The sequence below is a fragment of the Dermacentor andersoni genome, chromosome 1 (assembly GCF_023375885.2).
Source record: "Dermacentor andersoni chromosome 1, qqDerAnde1_hic_scaffold, whole genome shotgun sequence".
Classification (NCBI taxonomy): domain Eukaryota; kingdom Metazoa; phylum Arthropoda; class Arachnida; order Ixodida; family Ixodidae; genus Dermacentor; species Dermacentor andersoni.
In genome coordinates, this window is record NC_092814.1 from 303,256,960 (window position 1) to 303,276,781 (window position 19,822).

The 19,822-nt window shown below is 44.4% G+C and overlaps 1 protein-coding gene across 2 annotated transcripts in view; it reads left to right on the top strand.

The window, feature by feature from the left end:
• LOC126548372 (uncharacterized) overlaps positions 1-19,822 on the top strand; it is a 56,455-nt gene that overhangs the window by 12,678 nt on the left and 23,955 nt on the right. For both annotated transcript variants that reach the window (XR_008609210.1, XM_055063346.1), the window contains exons 5-8: positions 1,321-1,407; positions 5,420-5,591; positions 7,473-7,634; positions 18,278-18,415. Coding sequence is in view for 1 of the 2 variants with exons in the window: in XM_055063346.1 (XP_054919321.1) it covers positions 1,321-1,407; positions 5,420-5,591; positions 7,473-7,634; positions 18,278-18,415 (559 nt within the window). In the remaining variant the exon portion in view is untranslated. The remainder of the gene's footprint in view (positions 1-1,320; positions 1,408-5,419; positions 5,592-7,472; positions 7,635-18,277; positions 18,416-19,822) is intronic.

Sequence of the window (19,822 nt, forward strand, 5' to 3'; positions counted from 1 at the left end):
AGATAAGAGACAGTGAGTTCTCACCGACGCTTATATTGCGGATACTGCAATCGCACGCAGAAATGCAGGAAAAAGGGCGAAGGTAGGCATTGAGCAGTAATCCAGAAACTTATGTGATGACGTATCAAGAGGCGGTAAATGAAGCATACAATTCTGAGGTGACGGCAGTTTTCATTTACAGAAACTTTGATGATACCCAGGTCGCACAAAAGGTGGCCACTAATCTGTAAAGAATATTTTCCTGGTAAAAAGATTTTGTCCTCAAGCCTGGTAGAGAGGGCGAAAGCAAGCATGAAGGGGCGATGTTCAAAGAACTAACAACAGAACCCTCTCCCTTTAAGTTAGGAACACGGTGACAATCGGCGCCACTATCCAATCTGGGCCAGCGCTTTGCCTCGCGCTCGCTCGTTGTAGCTAATACTGAGCGCGATAGTACTTGTAATCAGTTTACAGTTTTCTATATTTAGCTTCCTATCCTATTCAGGACACCTCTTATATATGGTCAATGCAGTGTTGGAGCTTATTACAGTCAGATGTGTCTGTTATTTTGTGATACAGAACGCAGTCATCCGCCAATAGTTTAACTGACGACAATATGAGGGAGTTAGGAAGGTCATTACTATAAATTGCAAAGAGGAGTCGTTCAATAACCGACACCAGCCGTACGCCAATTGTTCACCCAGTGCGCCTGTACGCCTGTTTTTTAGTATAATTGTTTCATGCGAGACAGTATATTATTAGCGAAGACGGCCTGCCAATGGCCCACAGCACTTATGAACAGAATGCTTTGCGAATTTGCCCCCTGTTCTGTTCATCATGACTGAATGATGTGCAGAATCACCGCTTAGTGATGCGAAATCATTTCTCTCTTCCGTGCCATTGTGCGAGCAAGCGAAGCTTCTGTGCTTTTATTTTATTTTTTTGTGAGGTTTTGCCTGGCAAATTCACGATCTGATTGGTATGCCGTAACGGAGGACTCCGGAAATTTGGGCCAACTGCGGTTCTTTAACGTTCACCTAAATCTAAGTGCAGGGGTGTTCTCGCATTTCGCCCCCTTCCGCACTTTTAAGAGATTGTCTAATGCTTCTGTCAATATATTTTCTAATCATTAATAATTTTATAATCCTGCGGCTATGCCGGTTGGCGGATTCAATGCAGGTCTCCTAGGATGCACCACTGAAGTGTGCGATCTTGTCTTATCTTTCTGTGCCGGAAATTGCGTGAATTTACTAGAATTTTTTTGTACTCGTCAGCCTCGTAAAGGCTTTTGTTTTTTTTCGAAGCGACCATCAATCAAACGAAAATCATCTGGTTTTGCAGGGTGGCGGAGTTCGTGCCAGCAGTGCTGATCGTAATTTGGTTGGGCATATACGTCGCATCGGTCTCAGGGATGATCCTGAATACACCGTGCGTACCTTCAGATAAACTGCATGAGAAATTATTATTGATTAAGTGACGTTTTGTACGTGCTCATTCTGGTGTGGTTCATTGTTGTTTGAATCCTGTGTTCACACATTATTTTAGTAGAGAAAGAAAAAATCCAGTCGCAGAATTACCATGGCACTTGTATACAATTCCCAATGGTTTCTCATGGCTAACAGCCCATAACTGACCTTCTTAAGCCAATGGTGTCAAAACGACTTAATCCTGTAACCAGTTGAAACGCAGTACAACCTCGCGTCGTCGATATTATAAAGTAATCCGGTTAAATTTTCCGCACTGGCTTGATACAAAAGACCCTGAAAACGCCTGAAATTTTGATATTTGCATGGAAGTTAGAAACACAGTGCAAGATTTTTATGTTGTGCATATCTATTTAATAGGGTAAGTAAAAACAGAGAATCATAGATGGTGTTCAAACCTATGTTGGTCGTGAGCTATGGTCTATCAACACAACTACCGAGATGTTTGTAAATGAATCTGCTTTAAAGTTTTGAAGTATTTTCCCAAGAAAATAATTCGAATAGAAGTATATTTGACGTACGTAAGGAAGTACGTGTTCTGAAGGTAAAATTTTTTCCTCATATCGGGATATCACGCTTAAAAGCGCATTAGAATGTAAGCAGTTTTCTTCACTGTCGTACTTTTTCGTGCAATCACAAGTTCTTACAGCATTTAACGTTGAAGATGTGGTCATTCTGTGTTTGTCCGTGCATGATATGAACATACAATGAAGTCATAAAGGCCCATGCAGCAACATTGACTTTTGCAGCTACCGAGACGCTGACGCACACTTATAATTCTAATCAGAAATTGGTAGCAGTGGTCATGAAACAATGAATTAATCAATTTCTACCATATCGATAGAAGTTTAGTGTACCTTATGCTTATTCAAAGAATTATTCACAAGAGCGCTTTTGCCTCAAACACCGCTGCCACTGCGGAAAGCACTGCTTGAAGACCACAACGTCTCCATTCGAATATTGCCTGGCTTTTCAAGTATTTTCATTTCTAACAATAAAAATTTTTTGTTGGTTCTATCTGATGACGTAGATAAGAAGCAGACAGGCGTGGATGGGCACAGCTTGGGTTTGACCGGGCGCAGGCGCGGGAATTGTCGTGGGCCAAGTCAGTTCATTTAACATTCGTTTCTTTTTCTTGAAAGAAAAAACGATAGAATAAATTCTGAGGTTTTACGTTTAACAGGCACGCCGCTGTCGGGGGCTTGCGTTGCTGGGGTTCTTTAACCTGCACAAAAAAAAAAAAAGTTGATTACGGGGTTTTGCGTCCCAAAATCACGACCTGATTACGGGGCGCACCGTCATAGGGGGACTCAGGAAGTTTCGGCCACCTAGGGTACATTAACGTGCACCTAAATTTAAGAACACGGGTGCTTTCGCAATTAGCCCCATCTAAATGCGGCCGCCGTGGTTGGGATTCGATCCCGCGACCTCGTGCTTAGCAGCCCGACACCATAGCCACTAAGCATCCACGGCAGGTATTTAACGTGCACCCAATGCACGGCACACGAGCGTTTTTTTGCGTTCCGGCCCCATCGGAATGCCGCTGCGTGGATCGAACCTACGACCTCGAGCTAAGCGGCACAACGTCATTGCTACATGGGCGACTGCGGCGGGTCTCTTTTTCCTGAAGTATCGCGGTGGTGGGAGAGGTGAGGAGTTACGAACGCTACAAGTTGTATGATCAGGGCCAGTTCTTGCCCCGTAGGAAAAGCGTTAACGTATACTTGTGCGTTATGGCTATTCATTCTAGCTCTTTATCAGCGTCGCTGTCAATTATCGCCGCGATATATGAAACACCAAAACGGATTCGAATGTGGTCTGCCACTCACCGCGTGTAAAAAACTTTATTGGCACCTTCTTTTACGAGCAACAGAACAGCACCACATCAGAGACAGTGGCGGCGTGAAATGAAATAAATTCGTAAAGGAAGTTGAGTAAACAATCATTTAAATTCAATGATGGTCCGCAGGGGGGGTCATTCAGAGCACGTCGCTGATTTTAGTACTAGCTACCTTTCTCCATTTTATTGACTTAACGGGCCTGTCAATTTGACGTAATAGTTCTCTCCACCGGCAAGGTGGAAAGAAGTAATTAATAAAGGGAAAATGAGGCGTCCACCCAGACGTAGCTAAGTGCTATAGAGGAAACCTATATTGGTTTCCTCTGTTGGTACTGCCTCATTCGGTCTGAATTTAACATTTAACAACAAGAAAGACAGAGAGGGCGAGCAACTAAACGTATTTATTTCTTTCCATCATCTTTTTAAATGCAGTAGTTTGAACTTAAGCATGCCAAAACATTTATTGACGGGTCGCCATCACTCCTCTAACATCATTGCCAACATGGTCGCCAGAACACGATAGTGTTGGCTGATATTTGCTACATATTTGCCGTAATAAAGCAACACATTGTTTTCTTATTCACAAAGCTTTCGCCCACTTCTAAATTTTAGTGTACCTAACTGTACTCTGTACTCATCGGCGTAACTTTCCGATGCCGCGTGACGACGCTATGCAGGCCGTCGGTGTACGGCGACATCCGGTTAAATGCGCTCTATTGGGGCTCGCGTTTTTTATTCGCTAGGCTAATAATTTCTAATAAAGCACTCAAGTAAAAACTTGAGGAGCTGATTATCTTGTCTAGATGTTCCTCCGTCGACTCAGGAAATTTTGCGTCCGCGCAAGTTCTACTTACCGCTAGGACGCTTTCCTACGAAGGGGAAACACGTGCAAGCACAGAGACCGGTATAACACAAATTCAAAGATGTTTTTCTTGCTTAAAACAAAAATAATTTGATAAATGCTTCTCAGTTTGTAGACAATGAATGTTTCTAATAAATACACTATTTAGCGTATTTTTACCACCACCACCTCAATGCTAAATTTACGACTAAACATAGGCTAAAACTAACTTTTTTGCAACTTTGTCGCCAGCTGTACAGGCCATTTCACGTTATATTCGTACAACTCGCTGGCAATTAGTTACTATAAAATATAACCTTTCGGTAAAAGTTATTTTTCTGCAAAAGAATTCCCAATATGCACCAAATTTTGCCGTATAAAATGCCGTATAAAAAACTCACGGAAACGTAAAGATCGATAATACCTTTTTTAAGTGAAAAGCCTATCTTCATTCTCAAGGAAAAATTGTGTGCTCCCCTAATTTAAGAAGAGAAAATTTTTTGACAATGCGTTTTACGACTCATACTTTCGATCTTTCTAAAGAACTTCGCATGTTCCTAGCGGTGCTGAAAATTTTCTTTTCGCAAAAAATATTTTACAGAAATACTTCTTGCTTTGAATAGGTAGTCCTCATTCTTTTTCAAGGAAATCGCGGATGGTCGAGCGCCAAGGTTGGGACAGTTGGCGTGGAATGACCCCATTGATTCGGACTCGCCCTGCCATCTGCTAGCCGACTGGTTAGCTCAGATGGTGGAGCGGCAGCCCTGGAAAGGCGGTGGTCGTGGGCTCAAGTCCCGGACCAGGACGAAATTTTCTTCAACTGCGAGGCTTTTCTTTCGAGGAATCGTATGGGTTTCCTTTGTAGCACTTAGCTGCGTTTGGGTGTACGTTTCATTTTCCCTTTATTGCGCCTGTCAGTGCCCAGTTCTGAGGTGTGATAGTAGTGCTGTTTTTATGATAGGCCTTGAAGCAATCTTGTATATGCTTGCTGCACGCGCTCATTGATTGACGTTGGGTAAAAAAAAAGTAGCTTCCGCAATACAGAAGCTTTTATATGTCCTATAAGCTATAACATATATTCTGAGAAAATCTACGAGGAACTTTTTTATTCCAAGCAAAATTTGTCATTTTACTGGAACTAACAATGGTAAAAGAACGTTATGTATGCAACTTGTTTTTTCACGAATGCCATCGTTGCACTTAGCAGGTAATGCTTGCTATCTACGTTCGCAAAAGCCAGCTACGCGGCTTTGGCTGCGCATGTGTGATTTGCAGAGCCTACGAAAAGCTTGAATTAGATTTTATTGTCATCGTGGCCCTGTTCTCACTGCCTTGGACCTGGTGCGGTAAGCCACCTACAGCGGGCCTCCGCTTCATTGTGCAAAGGCTGCCCTGGGGAGCTGTCATCACATATGGAGGCACCTTCACGCTCTCTTTCATCGTCAAGGTAGTGTTTGCGTCGCTCGTTGAATATGATTTCTTTCTCACGCATAGCACTGGCGCACTCGCCGAACTTTCAAGACGAAAGCGACGAGAAGTACGGTTGCTGCAGGGGCCCTATAACGTAAAACTATTCCAATGTGTTTTTATTCCAATCTCCTGACGTCAAATTTGCGTAACCATCGACGCAAGCATCGGGCGGTCACCCGCAGGGTTGTCTCAACCGATCAATCAAACGCTCTTCTCGTTCATAGGAGGTCACTTTTGTTTGCTTGAAAAACGAATAACATTGCCTACACTGAGCGGCTTGTCTTATCTAATTGGCTTACACGAGGCGAGGAGCACGCTCAAGTGGAGAGGGATTCGATGGGGCCGAGCCACAGAACTGACAATCGATAACCGGGTGAAGAAGGTGGTGCCGGCGTCTGTGATTTGTCCGCTTTCCTTTACTTATCTTACGGTGGCTCGTCGACAATCGCGGCGGTATGCAACGGAAGCTTAAGAATGATGCTAAAACGTATCCTCAGCAAAGAACAGCTGGCAGAACGAGGCCGTAAGCGTGCCGAAAATGCGCGTAAACGTTACACAGCCACGCAAAAAGTTTTATTACACGCAAATAAACCCATGCTCTCCGGCAGGCACGACTAGCCAGTGCCTGAACGATCAGCGGCAGCCATCTTTTATTCCTTTCGGAATGGGGCAGCCTGCAGCTATGCAGAAGGAAATGCAGTTTTGTTGGGCATATTAATGCATGTTTATCACGTAACTTTGACGCGGTGAGTTTTTGCAGTTTCGTGACGTCGCGTGACAGGCAGGTGAAGTGGGTGCAGCCAGAAAACTTTTCACCAATAGCCGAGGGCTAATGGCGAAAAGGTGTCGAATCAGAAATAAATATATTTCTTTTCTTTTTCTTCGGTAAAACCATGCATAATCAGTGTGTACACGTCATATCAAATAGGGAGCTATCGCGGTTTCGTGACGTGGCGTGACAGACAGGTGAAGTGGGGGTGGTCCAAAAAAGTTTTCACCAATCGCGGAGGGCTGATTACAGAATTGGAATAGAAAAGTTTGGAATAGTTTTACGTTATAGCGCCCCTGGGCTCGTGTTTGCAACATTTCATTTTCTTTTGTAAGAACGTTTCCCGATTGGTCGGCGTTCTGGCGCCTACCGCAAGTGGTTGGCATTTACAAGCCAATCGCGTTGTTGGACGTAATATCAGTGAATGTAGTAGGCAAATGAGAAACGTCTCTTACGAACTTATGAATTCGGCCCGTGGGGAGGCCTCCCGTTCGTTAGTGTCGTTTGTTATTGGTTTCGAACTTCGGTTAAACTATACCGAACATCCCGATTGGCTGTCATCTGCTCGTACAAACAGTCCTAGCGTAAGACCGTTGTTGCGAACACGACCCCTGGGAATCGAATTCACGAAAATGTTCTTGCGCTGGAATTTCTCATTACAGCGGATTCTAGCCGATCGTGGTGCTGGACGTATTGCTACTATTAGCGAAGGGGCTTGGTCAGTTCGCAAAGAGCACTTACTGAAGAAATTCCTTTTCTTTTTAGTTTGGCCCGTGGTGTTTCGTTACGCTGTACAACTTTAGCCTTTGTGGAAGGAACACGTGCAAGTGAAATAGAGAATACAGTTCTGCATGTTGTGTGTTTGTTAGTGTATGTGTGTGTGCTTGTGCTGAGGAGGGGGGAAGAGGGGTGTTACTTTTCTCAGACAGAGACAGACCAATTGATCCTGGAACAATTGCTTTTTAGAATATTTTCTCGACTTATTCCTCATTCTTGAATTTGTTAATTGTGCAAGCTGGAGAGTTTAAAGGAGAAGAAAACAAATAATGGCATACTTGTTTTCCTATGTCTTTCTCTTTTTCATTGCAGAGCAGCAAGTTTGCAGTCTGGCTGAGAGACCATCTAATAAGTCTTCAAGCTTACAGCAGACCATTGTCGCAAGCATCTCTAACCGTTTGTGCCGCCTTCATGACTGAATTGTTCAGCAGCCGCCATACTGTGCGGATCCTGTTGCCCGTGGCGACTGAAGCCGTGAGTTTGATGACCTCTCTTGCATATCTAGCATTACAGGAAGAGAATTTAAGTTTGTCACCACGTTCCTGTTGCTTTGCTTGTTGCTCTGTGTGCATTTGCCGCCTGTCTAAATTCGCTCCTCTTCTATGTGCACATGGGAGAGCTATCACACACACACACACGCACACACACACACACACACACACACACACACACACACACACACACACACACACACACACACACACACACACACACACACACGCACACGCACACACACACACACACACACACACACACACACACGCACACGCACATGCACACACACACACGCACGCACGCACACGCACACGCATATATATATATATATATATATATATATATATATATTTGGGTTTTATGTGCCAAAACGGCGACCTGGCTATGTAATGCACGTCGTAGTGGGTGACTGCGCAATAATTTTAGCACGTTGGGTCTTTTAATATGGACCTATATCTAAGTCCCCAAGCGTTTCTGCAATTCGCCGTCACAGAAAATCGGCCGCCAATGCTGGGATCGAACCGACGACCACAACCTCAGCAGCGCAATGCCACAGCCGCGAAATTTTTTTTTTTTCTTCGCCTGTTTCCTGCCAATGAACGCCTGACGCTAGAAATATGAAACTTCGGAGAAAAATATGTGGCAGTTATTTGAAAGTGCTCGTGATTATGCTAAAACATTTGTAGGAATTGTAGGAAGGACGCCGCAGCTGCAAGGAGAGCTGGTTGGAGGGAACGTGGGCCGAGTGTACATAAAACCTCGGGGGCTGCTTGAATCCTCTGATGCTATATAAGTCAACGGATATGGCCGCTTGTTGGTGGAATTGAAGAGGTTGCCGGAATGGAGAGGCGGGTGACGTAGATATGGGGCCCTATAACGTAAAACTATTCCAATATGTTTCTATTCCACTCTCCTGACGTCAAATTTGCGTAACCACCGACGCAAGCACCGGGCGATCACCCGCAGGGTTGTCTGAACAGACCAATCAAACGCTCTCCTCGTTCATAGGAGGTCACTTTTGTTTGCTTGAAAAACGAATAACATTGCCTACACTGAGCGGCTTGTCGTATCTAATTGGCTGACAAGAGGCGAGGAGAACGCTCAAGTGGAGAGAGATTCGCTGGGGCAGAGCCAGTGCACTGAAAATAGATAACCGGATGAAGAGGGTGGTGTCGGCGTCTGCGATTGGTCGGCTTTCCCTTACTTAGCTTGTGGTGGCTGGTCGAAAATCGCGGTGGCATGCAACGGAAGCTTAAGAATGACGCTAAAACTGACCCTCAGCAAAGAAGAGTTGGCAGAATGAGGTGGTAAGCGTGCCGAAAGTGCTTGACAACGTTACACGGCCACGCAAAAACATTTATTATACGCAAATACACCCATGCTCTCCGGCAGGTGCGAGTAGCCAGCGTCTCAACGATCGGCGGCTGCCAGCTTTTATTCCTTTCGGAACGGGGCAGCCTGCGGCTATTCCGAAGAAAATTCAGTTTTGTTCGGCATATTAATGCATCTTTATCGCGTACACGTCACTTTGACGCGGTGAGTTTGTGCGGTTTTGTGACGTCGCGTGACAGGCAGGTGAAGTGGGTGCCGCCCGAAAACGTTTTACCAATAGCCGAGAACTAATGGCAAAAGGGGTCGAATCAGAAATAACTGTTTTTCTTTTTTCTGTCAAATCATGCATAATCAGTTTGTAAACATCATATCAGATGGGGAGGTATCGCGGTTTTCGTGACGTCGCGTGACAGACAGGTGAAGTGGGGGTGGTTGAAAAAAGTTTTTGACCAATCGTGGAGGGCTGATAGCAGAATTGGAATAGAAAAGTTTGGAATAGTTTTACGGTATAGCGCCCATGCTTATAGAGTTTGCGCATATCCGTTGGAGCTGTCGAGAAGTTTCCGATTTCTTTTTTTTTTTTCTGATGGTATTTTAGCTCGTCTTCATTTCTGACGCGATAATTGAGGAGTACTAATTACGGAAGGGGGTGCAATCTGAGCTGGTGATACAATAAAAGCAGATTTCCAGCGCTTTTAGACGTTGGGGACTGAATATCAAAACTATGCAGCGCACTGGAGGCAGAGCCGTAGCCAGGGGGGGAGGAAGGCTTATGGGGCGTCAACCGCCCCCCCCCCCCCCCCCGAAATTTTTTCGCGCTGTCATGCACCGGCGACCAAAACAACACCCGATGCCGGAAGTCATTCTGGATTGTGTCTAGAATGTCTTTGTCAGGCACGAAAAGATATTTCAGTGCGCACATTGCGAACTCGGGCTGCATTTCGTGGCAACGCCCATGCGCCAAGAGTCGCATGACGCAAGGAGCCGCCCCATTCGAGCACAAAGTTTTAAGGGCGTTTTGATGGCGAGCGGGCTCGTCGCGGCATCTACGGAGCGCATTGATTTCAGTTGCGAAGCTTTGTGGGTATAAAGTTCTCATAAACTTTTGATGCGAAAGGTGCATTGACATTTCCGAAATGGTGCTTTAGATTTTCAATTCCGGAGCTTTTTGGGTTTGATGTTGTTATAAACATTCGACGCCAAAGGTGCATTGACTTTTGATAAGTCGTACATCGAGCCATTGAACAATCAACACGCTATCAGACAAGTTGACAAAGCACGCAGCGAGATCCAATGAGACGAAGTGCTGTGGTGGTTCATTAGTGCCGTCATGTCGCAGAAAAGAAAATCAATATCTTTTTGACCTGCGCCAAAGCATCCATGTCCTGACACTAAAGCCAGCAAAGGTAACTACGTTCTTATTTATTTTTCCACTTTAACTCTTATTAGCAAGGGCACATTGAGCCTCTTCAATTTTCTTGTTCTCACTACCCGCGGGCTGCGAGAGCCAGCCAGAGTGCTTGCGTTTTTCTCGTGTTGCCCTTACCACTGCGCGGCGCACTTCGGTGCGCGTTCGGTTTTCTCTGGCCGAATGCATTTTTGCCTAGCAGAGTTTTGGACGCTTTCTGTCTAGCAGACGAGAAAAAGAAACAATGGTCGCTCGCCGCCATCACTGTGGGGACTCGACGAATTGCACCGCGTTCGCTTGAGTGCAACCTCTCCAGAAAGTCTTGTCTCGCCGGTTTAGGATACCGAGCAGTATGCACATGTTTTTCGGTGGACCAAGCGTCTCGCGTTTTCTTCGATATTCCTTTGGTAACCACAATAGGTGCCAAAAGTAGGCATTCGATTGTGGCCAACGTACTTTCCTATGCGTTTTTTATTTCGGTGCCCCCGCCCCAAAGAAGGAAAAAAAAAACATTGTTGCGGCGCAGCGAATTGTCACATGGTGAAAGTTCGATTTTGTTACTTCTTCTTTTGCGGCAAGTAATGGGCCCGATACTGTTGCCGGATACTGTTATTTTATTATTGAGATAGCAATTGTATGAACACTCTAGGCGCATTGCGGCCGTAGCCATCATGTTCCTTATGAAGCCCAAGGGTGATAACATAGTCACCGCGCGCCGAATGCTGTATATGCAAGTGAAAGCGTAGAGGGGTGGTGGTGGTATGGGTCAGCCGACAATGGTGGCTCAGTCTTGTGTGCGCAAGGATGAAAAGCGGGGAGGATGCGCGCCGCCTTCCGTCGCGTGCGATACGTCAGGGGGAGTGGAGAGACGGGGGGGGGGGGGGGCAAGCCTTAAAATTTTGTGAACTGTGAATCTGTGTTTGCGCGACATGTTCTAAAGGAGTTCTAGAAGAGACATGTTCTAGAAGAGTTGACTGTTGGGCTAGTTGGTCGTCCATATTTGAAGTAGTAGCTTAGCGCGAATAAAACCACGGACACAAGGAAGACAGACACGGACAAGCGCTACTCACAACTGTTTAATGGAAGGAAGGATAGTGCATATATATATATATATATATATATATATATATATATATATATATATATCCTCTTGTCACGCATGCGCCTACGAAGCAGAAGAGTAGCCGGTACATGCACATCAAAGACAGTTGTGAGTAGCGCTTGTCCTTGTCTGTCTTCCTTGTGTCCGTGGTTTTATTCGCGCTAAGCTACTACTTCAAATTATTTGCCTTGTTTGACGCATTATATACAGTGACTTTTACTTAGATGCGTAGATTTATTGGGGGCTTATGCGTATATTTAAGTATCTTTCTGCGCGGTTTTGTGTATACGTGCGGTGGACTCTGTCTCCAGTGACACTATATTGCGCTTTATCAAGCTGTATCGTTGCATTCGTATATTCCATCGTATCTTCGCATTTCCAATCTACGAAGGCGAGTCAAATGAAAGTGAGACAACCCACCCCGCACAATAATGGTTCGGTTCTTATCTGTGATGAGGCATGCGCGTAGCACACAGGGATCTCTAACTTACATAAGTGACACTCAGATGTGAGGATAAATGTTCTTTAATGCTCTCATACCATGGGTTGAATATGGTTGCGAGACATAATGGACGCTCCAAAAGTTGAACGGCGGGGTGTCGTGAACTTTTTGACAGCTGAAGGTGTTTTCCAAAAAGAAATTAGTCACCGTATGGCTGCCGTGTACGTTAAAGATTGTAGTTCATTGGCCATTGTGAAGCGTTGGAGCAGACTGTTCGAAGAAGGACGTGAAAGTACCAAAGACGATCCGAGACCGAGCCAGAGCCACCGTGCAATCACCCCCAACACAACACAATTGCAAAGGTTGATGAGCTGATTAAACAAGAACGGAGGATAAGCATCGATGAACTGGCAGAAGGTGTGAACATCAGTCACGGTTCCGTTCACACCATAATTCATGAGAACCTCGGTTATCGGTTCTTGTGTGCGAAATGGATGCCCAAGATTTTGAACCACTGCCAGAAGACGGAGAGGTTCGGCGCTGCCGTGATTCATCTGATCCGGTATCACAATGAGGGTGACGACTTCTTGTCTGCAATTGTGACCGGGAACGAATCATTGTGCCACTACTACGAGCCTGAAACACGATGGCAAAGCTTACCGCGGAAACATTCGAATTCACCACCCCAAAGAAAGCAAATGCCGTCATTTCGGCCGGAAAGGTGTTGATGACTTTTTTTTCTATCGTCAGGGGCCATTACTGATCGAATTTTCTAAACCTGGAGAGACTATCAATCGTTTCCGATATGGTAAAACGCCGAATCGGTTGCGTGTCGCAATCGAGAACAAACTACGTGGAGAATTGACGAATGGGGTCATCTTGTTCCACGACCATGCCCATCCCCATGTCCCTGATGAGGTTAACACAAAACTGGGAAAGTTCAAGTGGGAAACGCTTTTTATATACGTGCTTTTTATATACGCTGCTTTTTATACGTGCTCTCTGTTGCTACTATAATTTCGGTGCAATTACAATACACGACCGGTGACAGCGGCTCCTGCGCAATACATTGGAACAAAGAATAGAGTCATTGAGATTTTTCCCTGACCGTTGGATATGTGCAAAAATGTAAACAAAGTTCTTGAATGACAAAGTTTCATTACAATATTTGTGCTGAACTTGTTCATTTCATGGCCTTTCCATTTTTCATACCAGCGGCATGCACTGCTGTTCTGCTCCTTTCGAACTGATATAGTTCTAAAGTTCGTGTAATATTTTCTTTACTTATTAAATAGACGAAAAACCTGGAACCATTAATATAAGTTATTTCGGGCATAAGTTTTGGGACATACGAGTATATTCTTTGATAAAAAAATACATGTTTTACTTGCATTGACATTGGCAATGACAATGTAGTTATTATTCAGGCATTTTATCCCCCTCGCAAATTCTGTAAGGTGGAGGCCAAGCTGCAAAGTGCGCCCCCCCTCCCCCCCGCCCGCCCGAACGAAATTTCTGGCTACGCCACTGACTAGAGGTAATACTCCACGTAATGCTAATTAAATAACCTTAGTTGCAACTTATGATGGCACTCTATATTGATGTCGATTTACGTAAACAAAGCGATTCGGGTTTATTGATACACAGTTCGACCTTCTTTATACGACGGAATACCCTATCTGAAAGAGTTCCATGTTAAGGTTTTGTAATTTGTAATGTAGAAAGAACGAAAACGAGAAACATTTTACCAGTTTAGGTTGATCCGGGAGATATTTTTGGCAACAGTGATGAAGATGTGGCGCTCTTTAAATAGTGTCCCTTGTGAGAGGACGTCTTGAATGCGTTGCTGTAGCATCCACTGATGGCTTCTGCTATGAAGCCGCCACATATTTCGCTCCCACCGCAGAATTTGCGGCAATTCTTCATGGTTATGTATAGAAAAAAAAAGAAAACTGTTTTCACATGATGGAACCTTTCCAGAATTTGTCATTTTAGAAGCCCCACGTCATGTCATTGCACAATACTGATTCATGATGAGCAGTGTTCACGTTTCGTTTATAGTAAAACGAAGTTATTGTTCATAATTTCTCATATAACAATTAAGAAGCTTACCAATCCGTGTTGCTTGATTCGTATTTTCGCGGATGGTTGAGTTATTTGTTTTTTTACGAAGCACTGGCTGAGGCACCATGTATCTCGTTTATTCCATGGTAGCAGACAGGCGTATTTTAGCGACCCTGCAGGCTGATGATGATGTATGACGTTTAATGGTGGAAGAACCAGTTATGGCCAAAGATCACCATGTCATACGCTAATGAATTGTGTAAATAATATGTATGTAATGATCAAAATGAGTTGTAAATATATATTGGATGCGGCTGCAAGGAGGCCTAAAAAACGGGTCGCTGTAAACTGCGTAAAATATGTAAGCACCAAAATAATGACATTGACTGATGATGAAAATGGGCATAAAAGATTCGCTATGAAGAAGGGATATGAAAGGATGCATACAATCACTACTGCCTCCACAGGGCTCTTGAAGTAAATCAAGAGCTGAGAGGCGTGCGCTGTAAAAACTTATGTCAGTGCAGCTACAGCCTTAAAGGCGAGGCTGTGCTACACACGACCCGGTCAAATGATTTCTAGCATATTGACTTCATATGAAAAGCTAAAAACTGTTCCCCGGTTAAAAAGCAGTTCGTTACTAAGAAAGAATGTGGGGTGAAGTGGAATACGCTGATAATACGCAGAATTAAAGTACTTTTTACGCTCAGATTCTATTTCCCTGCACTGGATGAGGACATGGTGAACTGTAAGGCTGTCGCCACGCCTTCGACATGAGGGAGGATCACTTCCAGTCAGTAGATAAGAGTTGGGGCCGAAGGTATGACCTATTCTTAGTTGACAAAGGATCACTTCCTTGTATCGTGTTGTTTTCTCCGATATCCAGTGCCCTAATTTAGGTTTGATCAAATGCAGTTTATTGTGTACCTGGGAATCCCACCTTTTCTGCCAGTGCATCTAGAGCTTGTGACGTAAATATGGCTTAAAGTCCGTGGCAGGCATGGGTATGTTTGTGTCGGTGTCCCTGAAAGATACTGAGGTGGCGTTCTCGTCAGCAGCTTCATTGCCTTTTATGCCACTGTGGCCAGACACCCAGCAAAGGAAGATGACTTGATTGTGCAAATAAGCAAAGCATAGCAATGGATATAGTTAGTCAGAAACATTGTTCTGACGTTTTCGTAAACTCATTAGCGCACGGACTACACTCAATGAGTACGTAAATACAGTAGCCCTAGTTAGACTTGTTCGTTTAATGTGTTTAACAGCAGAGAGGATCGCGTATGCTTCCACCGTAAAAATACGTGCATATGGATTCAATGTACCGGTTATTAAAAAGGATAGTGCTAGAGATACGTAAGCGACACCATAAGGAGACTTGGAAGCATCTGTATAAAATTCAGCACAGGATTACCTCTCCTTAAGTTCAAGAAAGTGCGAATGTATGTGTGCCTCAGGGGCTCATTTTGATATTTCTGAGAGACGTCACAATGGATAGTCTGCCACTTCCAAGGCGGTGGAAGCGTAGTAGGAACCATTAGGACATTCGCTATAAGGGGGACGTCTGTTTCTTCTGACAGTGCTTCCAACCGGAGGGACAGAGGGGGCCCAGTGGATGGGCGGTTACGGAACAGCGTGGCCGAGGCGAAGTCGTGAATAATTGAATGACATGGATGGTCTACAGCTGATTTTACCTTCAAGGCGTAGGAAAAGCTTAAATATGTCCTTTGGAAGTATAGAGACCATTCTTTGCATTCAACGTACATGCTTTGCACAGGACTAGTCCTGAAGGCACCTGTAGGAAGGCGGATGCTTAAGTGATGGATAGTATCTGACATTTTCAAAGCACTAGGCGTATCAGAATTATGAACTATAGCTTCGTTGTGAAGACGTGATAATATTAGACTTTTGTACAAGCTTATAAGGCATTTGCTGTCACTTCCCCAGGATGTGCGTGACAAGAGTTTCAGCAATCCTTAAGGCAGTTTACCTTAAGATACTTCAGGTGCGGGACAAAACTTGACTTTCTGTCTAAAAGAATTCCTAAAAATTTGTGTTCATGGCTCACAGATAGCTGTTCTCCATTGAGAACTATTACGGGGTCCGGCAGTATACTTCTGTTGTTAGAGAACAGGACGGACGTATATTTTGAGCGTTTAGCTTAAAACCGTTATAACCGTAAAATTGCCCGCTTAGACAATTTATTTAAGCCAAGCTGCACTTGTTGCTCACAAGTACTTAGATTACATGATTTGTAACCTATCTGAATGTCATCCACATATAAAGAGTAAAACATTGTACGTGGTATGACAGCTAGTTCATTTTTACAATAAGAAGAGTGCAGCTCAGCGCACCACCTTGTGGAACCCCAGCCTCTTGCGTAAAAGGACGAGACAGAACGTTACCAAATCTAACACGGAACGTGCGATGGGAGAGGTAACTCTGAATCACATTCAGTAAGTTGCCTCGGACTCCCACTTCACACAGATCGTGGAGGATTCCAAAGCGCTAGGCTGTGTCGCACGCCTTCTCCATATCTAAAAATACTGACGAGAAAAACTGTGTGCACAAACGCACCACGTATATTTGCCTCGATGCGGACAAGGTGATCTGTTGTGGATCTACCTTCCCTAAAACCGCACTGTAAGGGATCGAATATTTTGTCGCTTCCGAGAAAATGAATGAGGCGGCGGTTAATAATTTCCTCAAAGAGTTGGCATATACAACTTGTCAGAGGTAATGGCCTATAACTACTGGGTGAGGAAAGATCCTTGCCCTCTGTCAGGATAGGAATTACGATTGCTTCTTTCCAGGCGGACGGGAATGTAGCCGGCAGAGAATATTGAGTTAAAGAGTGACAGTAGTGCTCTGTGGGTTTCAGGGTGTAAGTGTTTGATCATTTCATACATTATCTGTCAGTTCCTGGAGCGGACTTGTTACAACAATTCCGTGAAGCCTGGAACACTGCCATGGTAAATGGATTATTGTATGACTCAAGTATTATTGCACAACAAAAAGACACGGACGTAAGAGAAGAACACACACCAAGCGCAAACCTTCAACTAAATTTATTGTGCCACTGAATCGGTTCATATATGTGAAGCAGTATAGACTGCGCATGCGCTTACATGAAGGAAACGAACTGCAAATTCGTTTAACATAGTTATAAGTCATGTGATGCCACCTCCAAGAAACTTAGTTCTTTTTCTGTGAGATCCAGTGAAGGCAAACTAACGCACTTATAACCCAACTTTGCAATCATCCGCGCTTCAGTTATTTCACGGATGAGCTGCGTCCTGCCGCGGGACACAATCGTGCAATCTACTGAGAAGGTTCGGATATTTCTTCCAACTTGATGCCATGATCAATATGTCCATCCCACCTTCCTCGCTACGTGAATAAAGCGATGACTAGCGCTTTGGCAATTTTTGCGAAAAGTTTCTAACAGGAGGCACAAAAGTGCCAGTGTTATTTCGTCAACAAAATGGTAACCTTACACTGAGCTATTGCGTGTCTCGTCAGCAATTTGATCAAGTCTATTCTAATTAATCTTCTAGCTAATCAAGTGGTGTGCTCTTCCGCCCAAGCAATGACAAAGTTAGCTCATATACCTGTCCTGCGAGGCACTAGTGCTTACAGATTTCCCGTTAACATAATTGACGGAGAGATGATGTCGCGATCGATGACGGCAGCTTTGGAAGAACCGATCACTAACTGGCCAAGACAGAACCGGCCGGTAGACCGTCGGCGCCTCTGTCATTCGTTGTTGTGAAAAGGCCTCTACTTACTTTCAGCATTCAGTAATCTTACCAACTACTGTGCGCGTGGGTATTGCCATCACACTCTAGATGTTACTCTTATGCCGCGTTATAAAAATCGCGAAATTACTTTTATAGTCGCAGCATATATGAGTAGTACGATTATCATCACTTCACAACTGCTTGTTGAAAATTACATAGCGCTTCCAGAGCAGTGGTACACAGCGCCGTCAGCTAGTTAATGACGGGGAGCCGACGTGCTTAACATTTTGTCAACACAATCCTCAATAGCCAAGTATCACTTAGCTGCAATATAACGAGCGTGCGTTTTCAGACAGAAGGTTTCCATCGAGTGCACCGCGTTCTCGCTCAATCTATTCATTACGATTAGGAATTGCTTCTGTGTCACTGTAAGTTAACTTTTGATCCTCGTTTCACATACCGGCGTGACACGGCTCAGCGTGCTATGCATTGTTCGGTTTCACACGATCCTTGAATGTTGCGAAACGCCGCTTACAGGCCTTGGTCCGACCCTGCAACCCCCTGTACTACGCACTGCCGGTCACCGTGGCGGCTTCGAGCTCCATGGTGTTTCCGACGGCACGTGTCACTATCGCCTTGCTGAGTGAGCTGACCGACATCGGACCACTGTCTATGGTTAGTTTGGACCTTTCATTGTGGGGTCTTTCATTGTGGGACCTTTCATTGTGGGATTTGGGGTCTTCGATTCTCTCAAATTCTTCCGCACAGGAGTAGTCCTCTATGGGTCCACGAAAAGCACGTAGTAAAATGCATAGACGCTACCCCTCATCCTCCCTTCCCCATATTGTGCCTTGAATACAGCCTAAAGGAATGACACTATAAGGCCAGGAGTATTATAAGGAAGTTATTCTGGCTTGTAGTCTCTTTTCAGAGTATTTTTCAAGATACAATCCTTGAAGCAGTTTGAACGCATCGAATGCACTATGTGCGCAGAGCACGTCTTATGATCATCTTCGTCAAATATTTCTCCCGAAGCATTAATATCGGCCAGATTGAAAGAATAGCCTCTGCTCGCTGCCTCGCTGAGGTGCTCGCTTTCTCTGCCGCCGTTGGTAACGACAGGTTTGGGTTGGTGAGATCAGGTGTAAAGTGATTGGCAAATGGTTGATATAGTTCTCGCGACACAGCTGCGGCAAGGTGTCCGCGCGAGTGCTCTTGCGACGCCGTCGCAGAGTGCATGCAAACCTGTCGCAAGGTCAGGCATGTATATATCGAGATTATAGGTAAAGAAATAGGAAAAAATTAAGCGGTCACGCAATGTCACACGCATCCGATGTGAACGTTTCATCTGCACAAGGTCGTATGCATGGTAAGGATAGCACCAGGCTTAGACGAGCGGTGAGCTCAGGACGAGGGAAAGCACGATACAGGTTTTTATTGGTCAGTATGCTCTTAACTAGGTTAAAAAAGCTTTTGATAAGTTCCTGTGGTAGTATGCTGTTTCGGCAGTGCCTCTGAAGAACCGAACAAGAACCAAAATGTCGAACAAGTGTGATATCCTTTGAAACAGATCTTCGTACTAACAAATTTGTAAGAGTGACTAGAAGAGAATATATTTTTTAGATTTTTTGTTTGTTTTGTATCTTTTCTATCTGTTCACTTAAAAGACGCGTATTGCATGCTCTTCATGGCACACAAAAAAAATTCCCTTGTGCGTATCTCTGCTTTAGAGGGGCAAGCAAGCAGGTCTGCGTTCAGGACATATCAGGATGCAAGTACGCGTTCGTTAAAGCCATATACATGTGCGCTAAACTACATTGTCAGAGTCAACGTTACTAATTTTCGCATTAAGCAGCTACAAAGTGAACTTGAAGAAGCTTACTCATCGATCATGCGTGTCTATTTTGTGGCACCAATGAAACTGCAATGTGTGGCCGGTGTGTGCATGTGTTATTCTGTTCTACGTGAAAAAGAAAAACTGAAAAAAAAAAAAACGTTTCAATATATTCTTGCGTAGCATTCAGATTTCAGAATTCTCATTGAAATGGATTTCAAACCTTCTGAATGACGCGTTACCGAAGG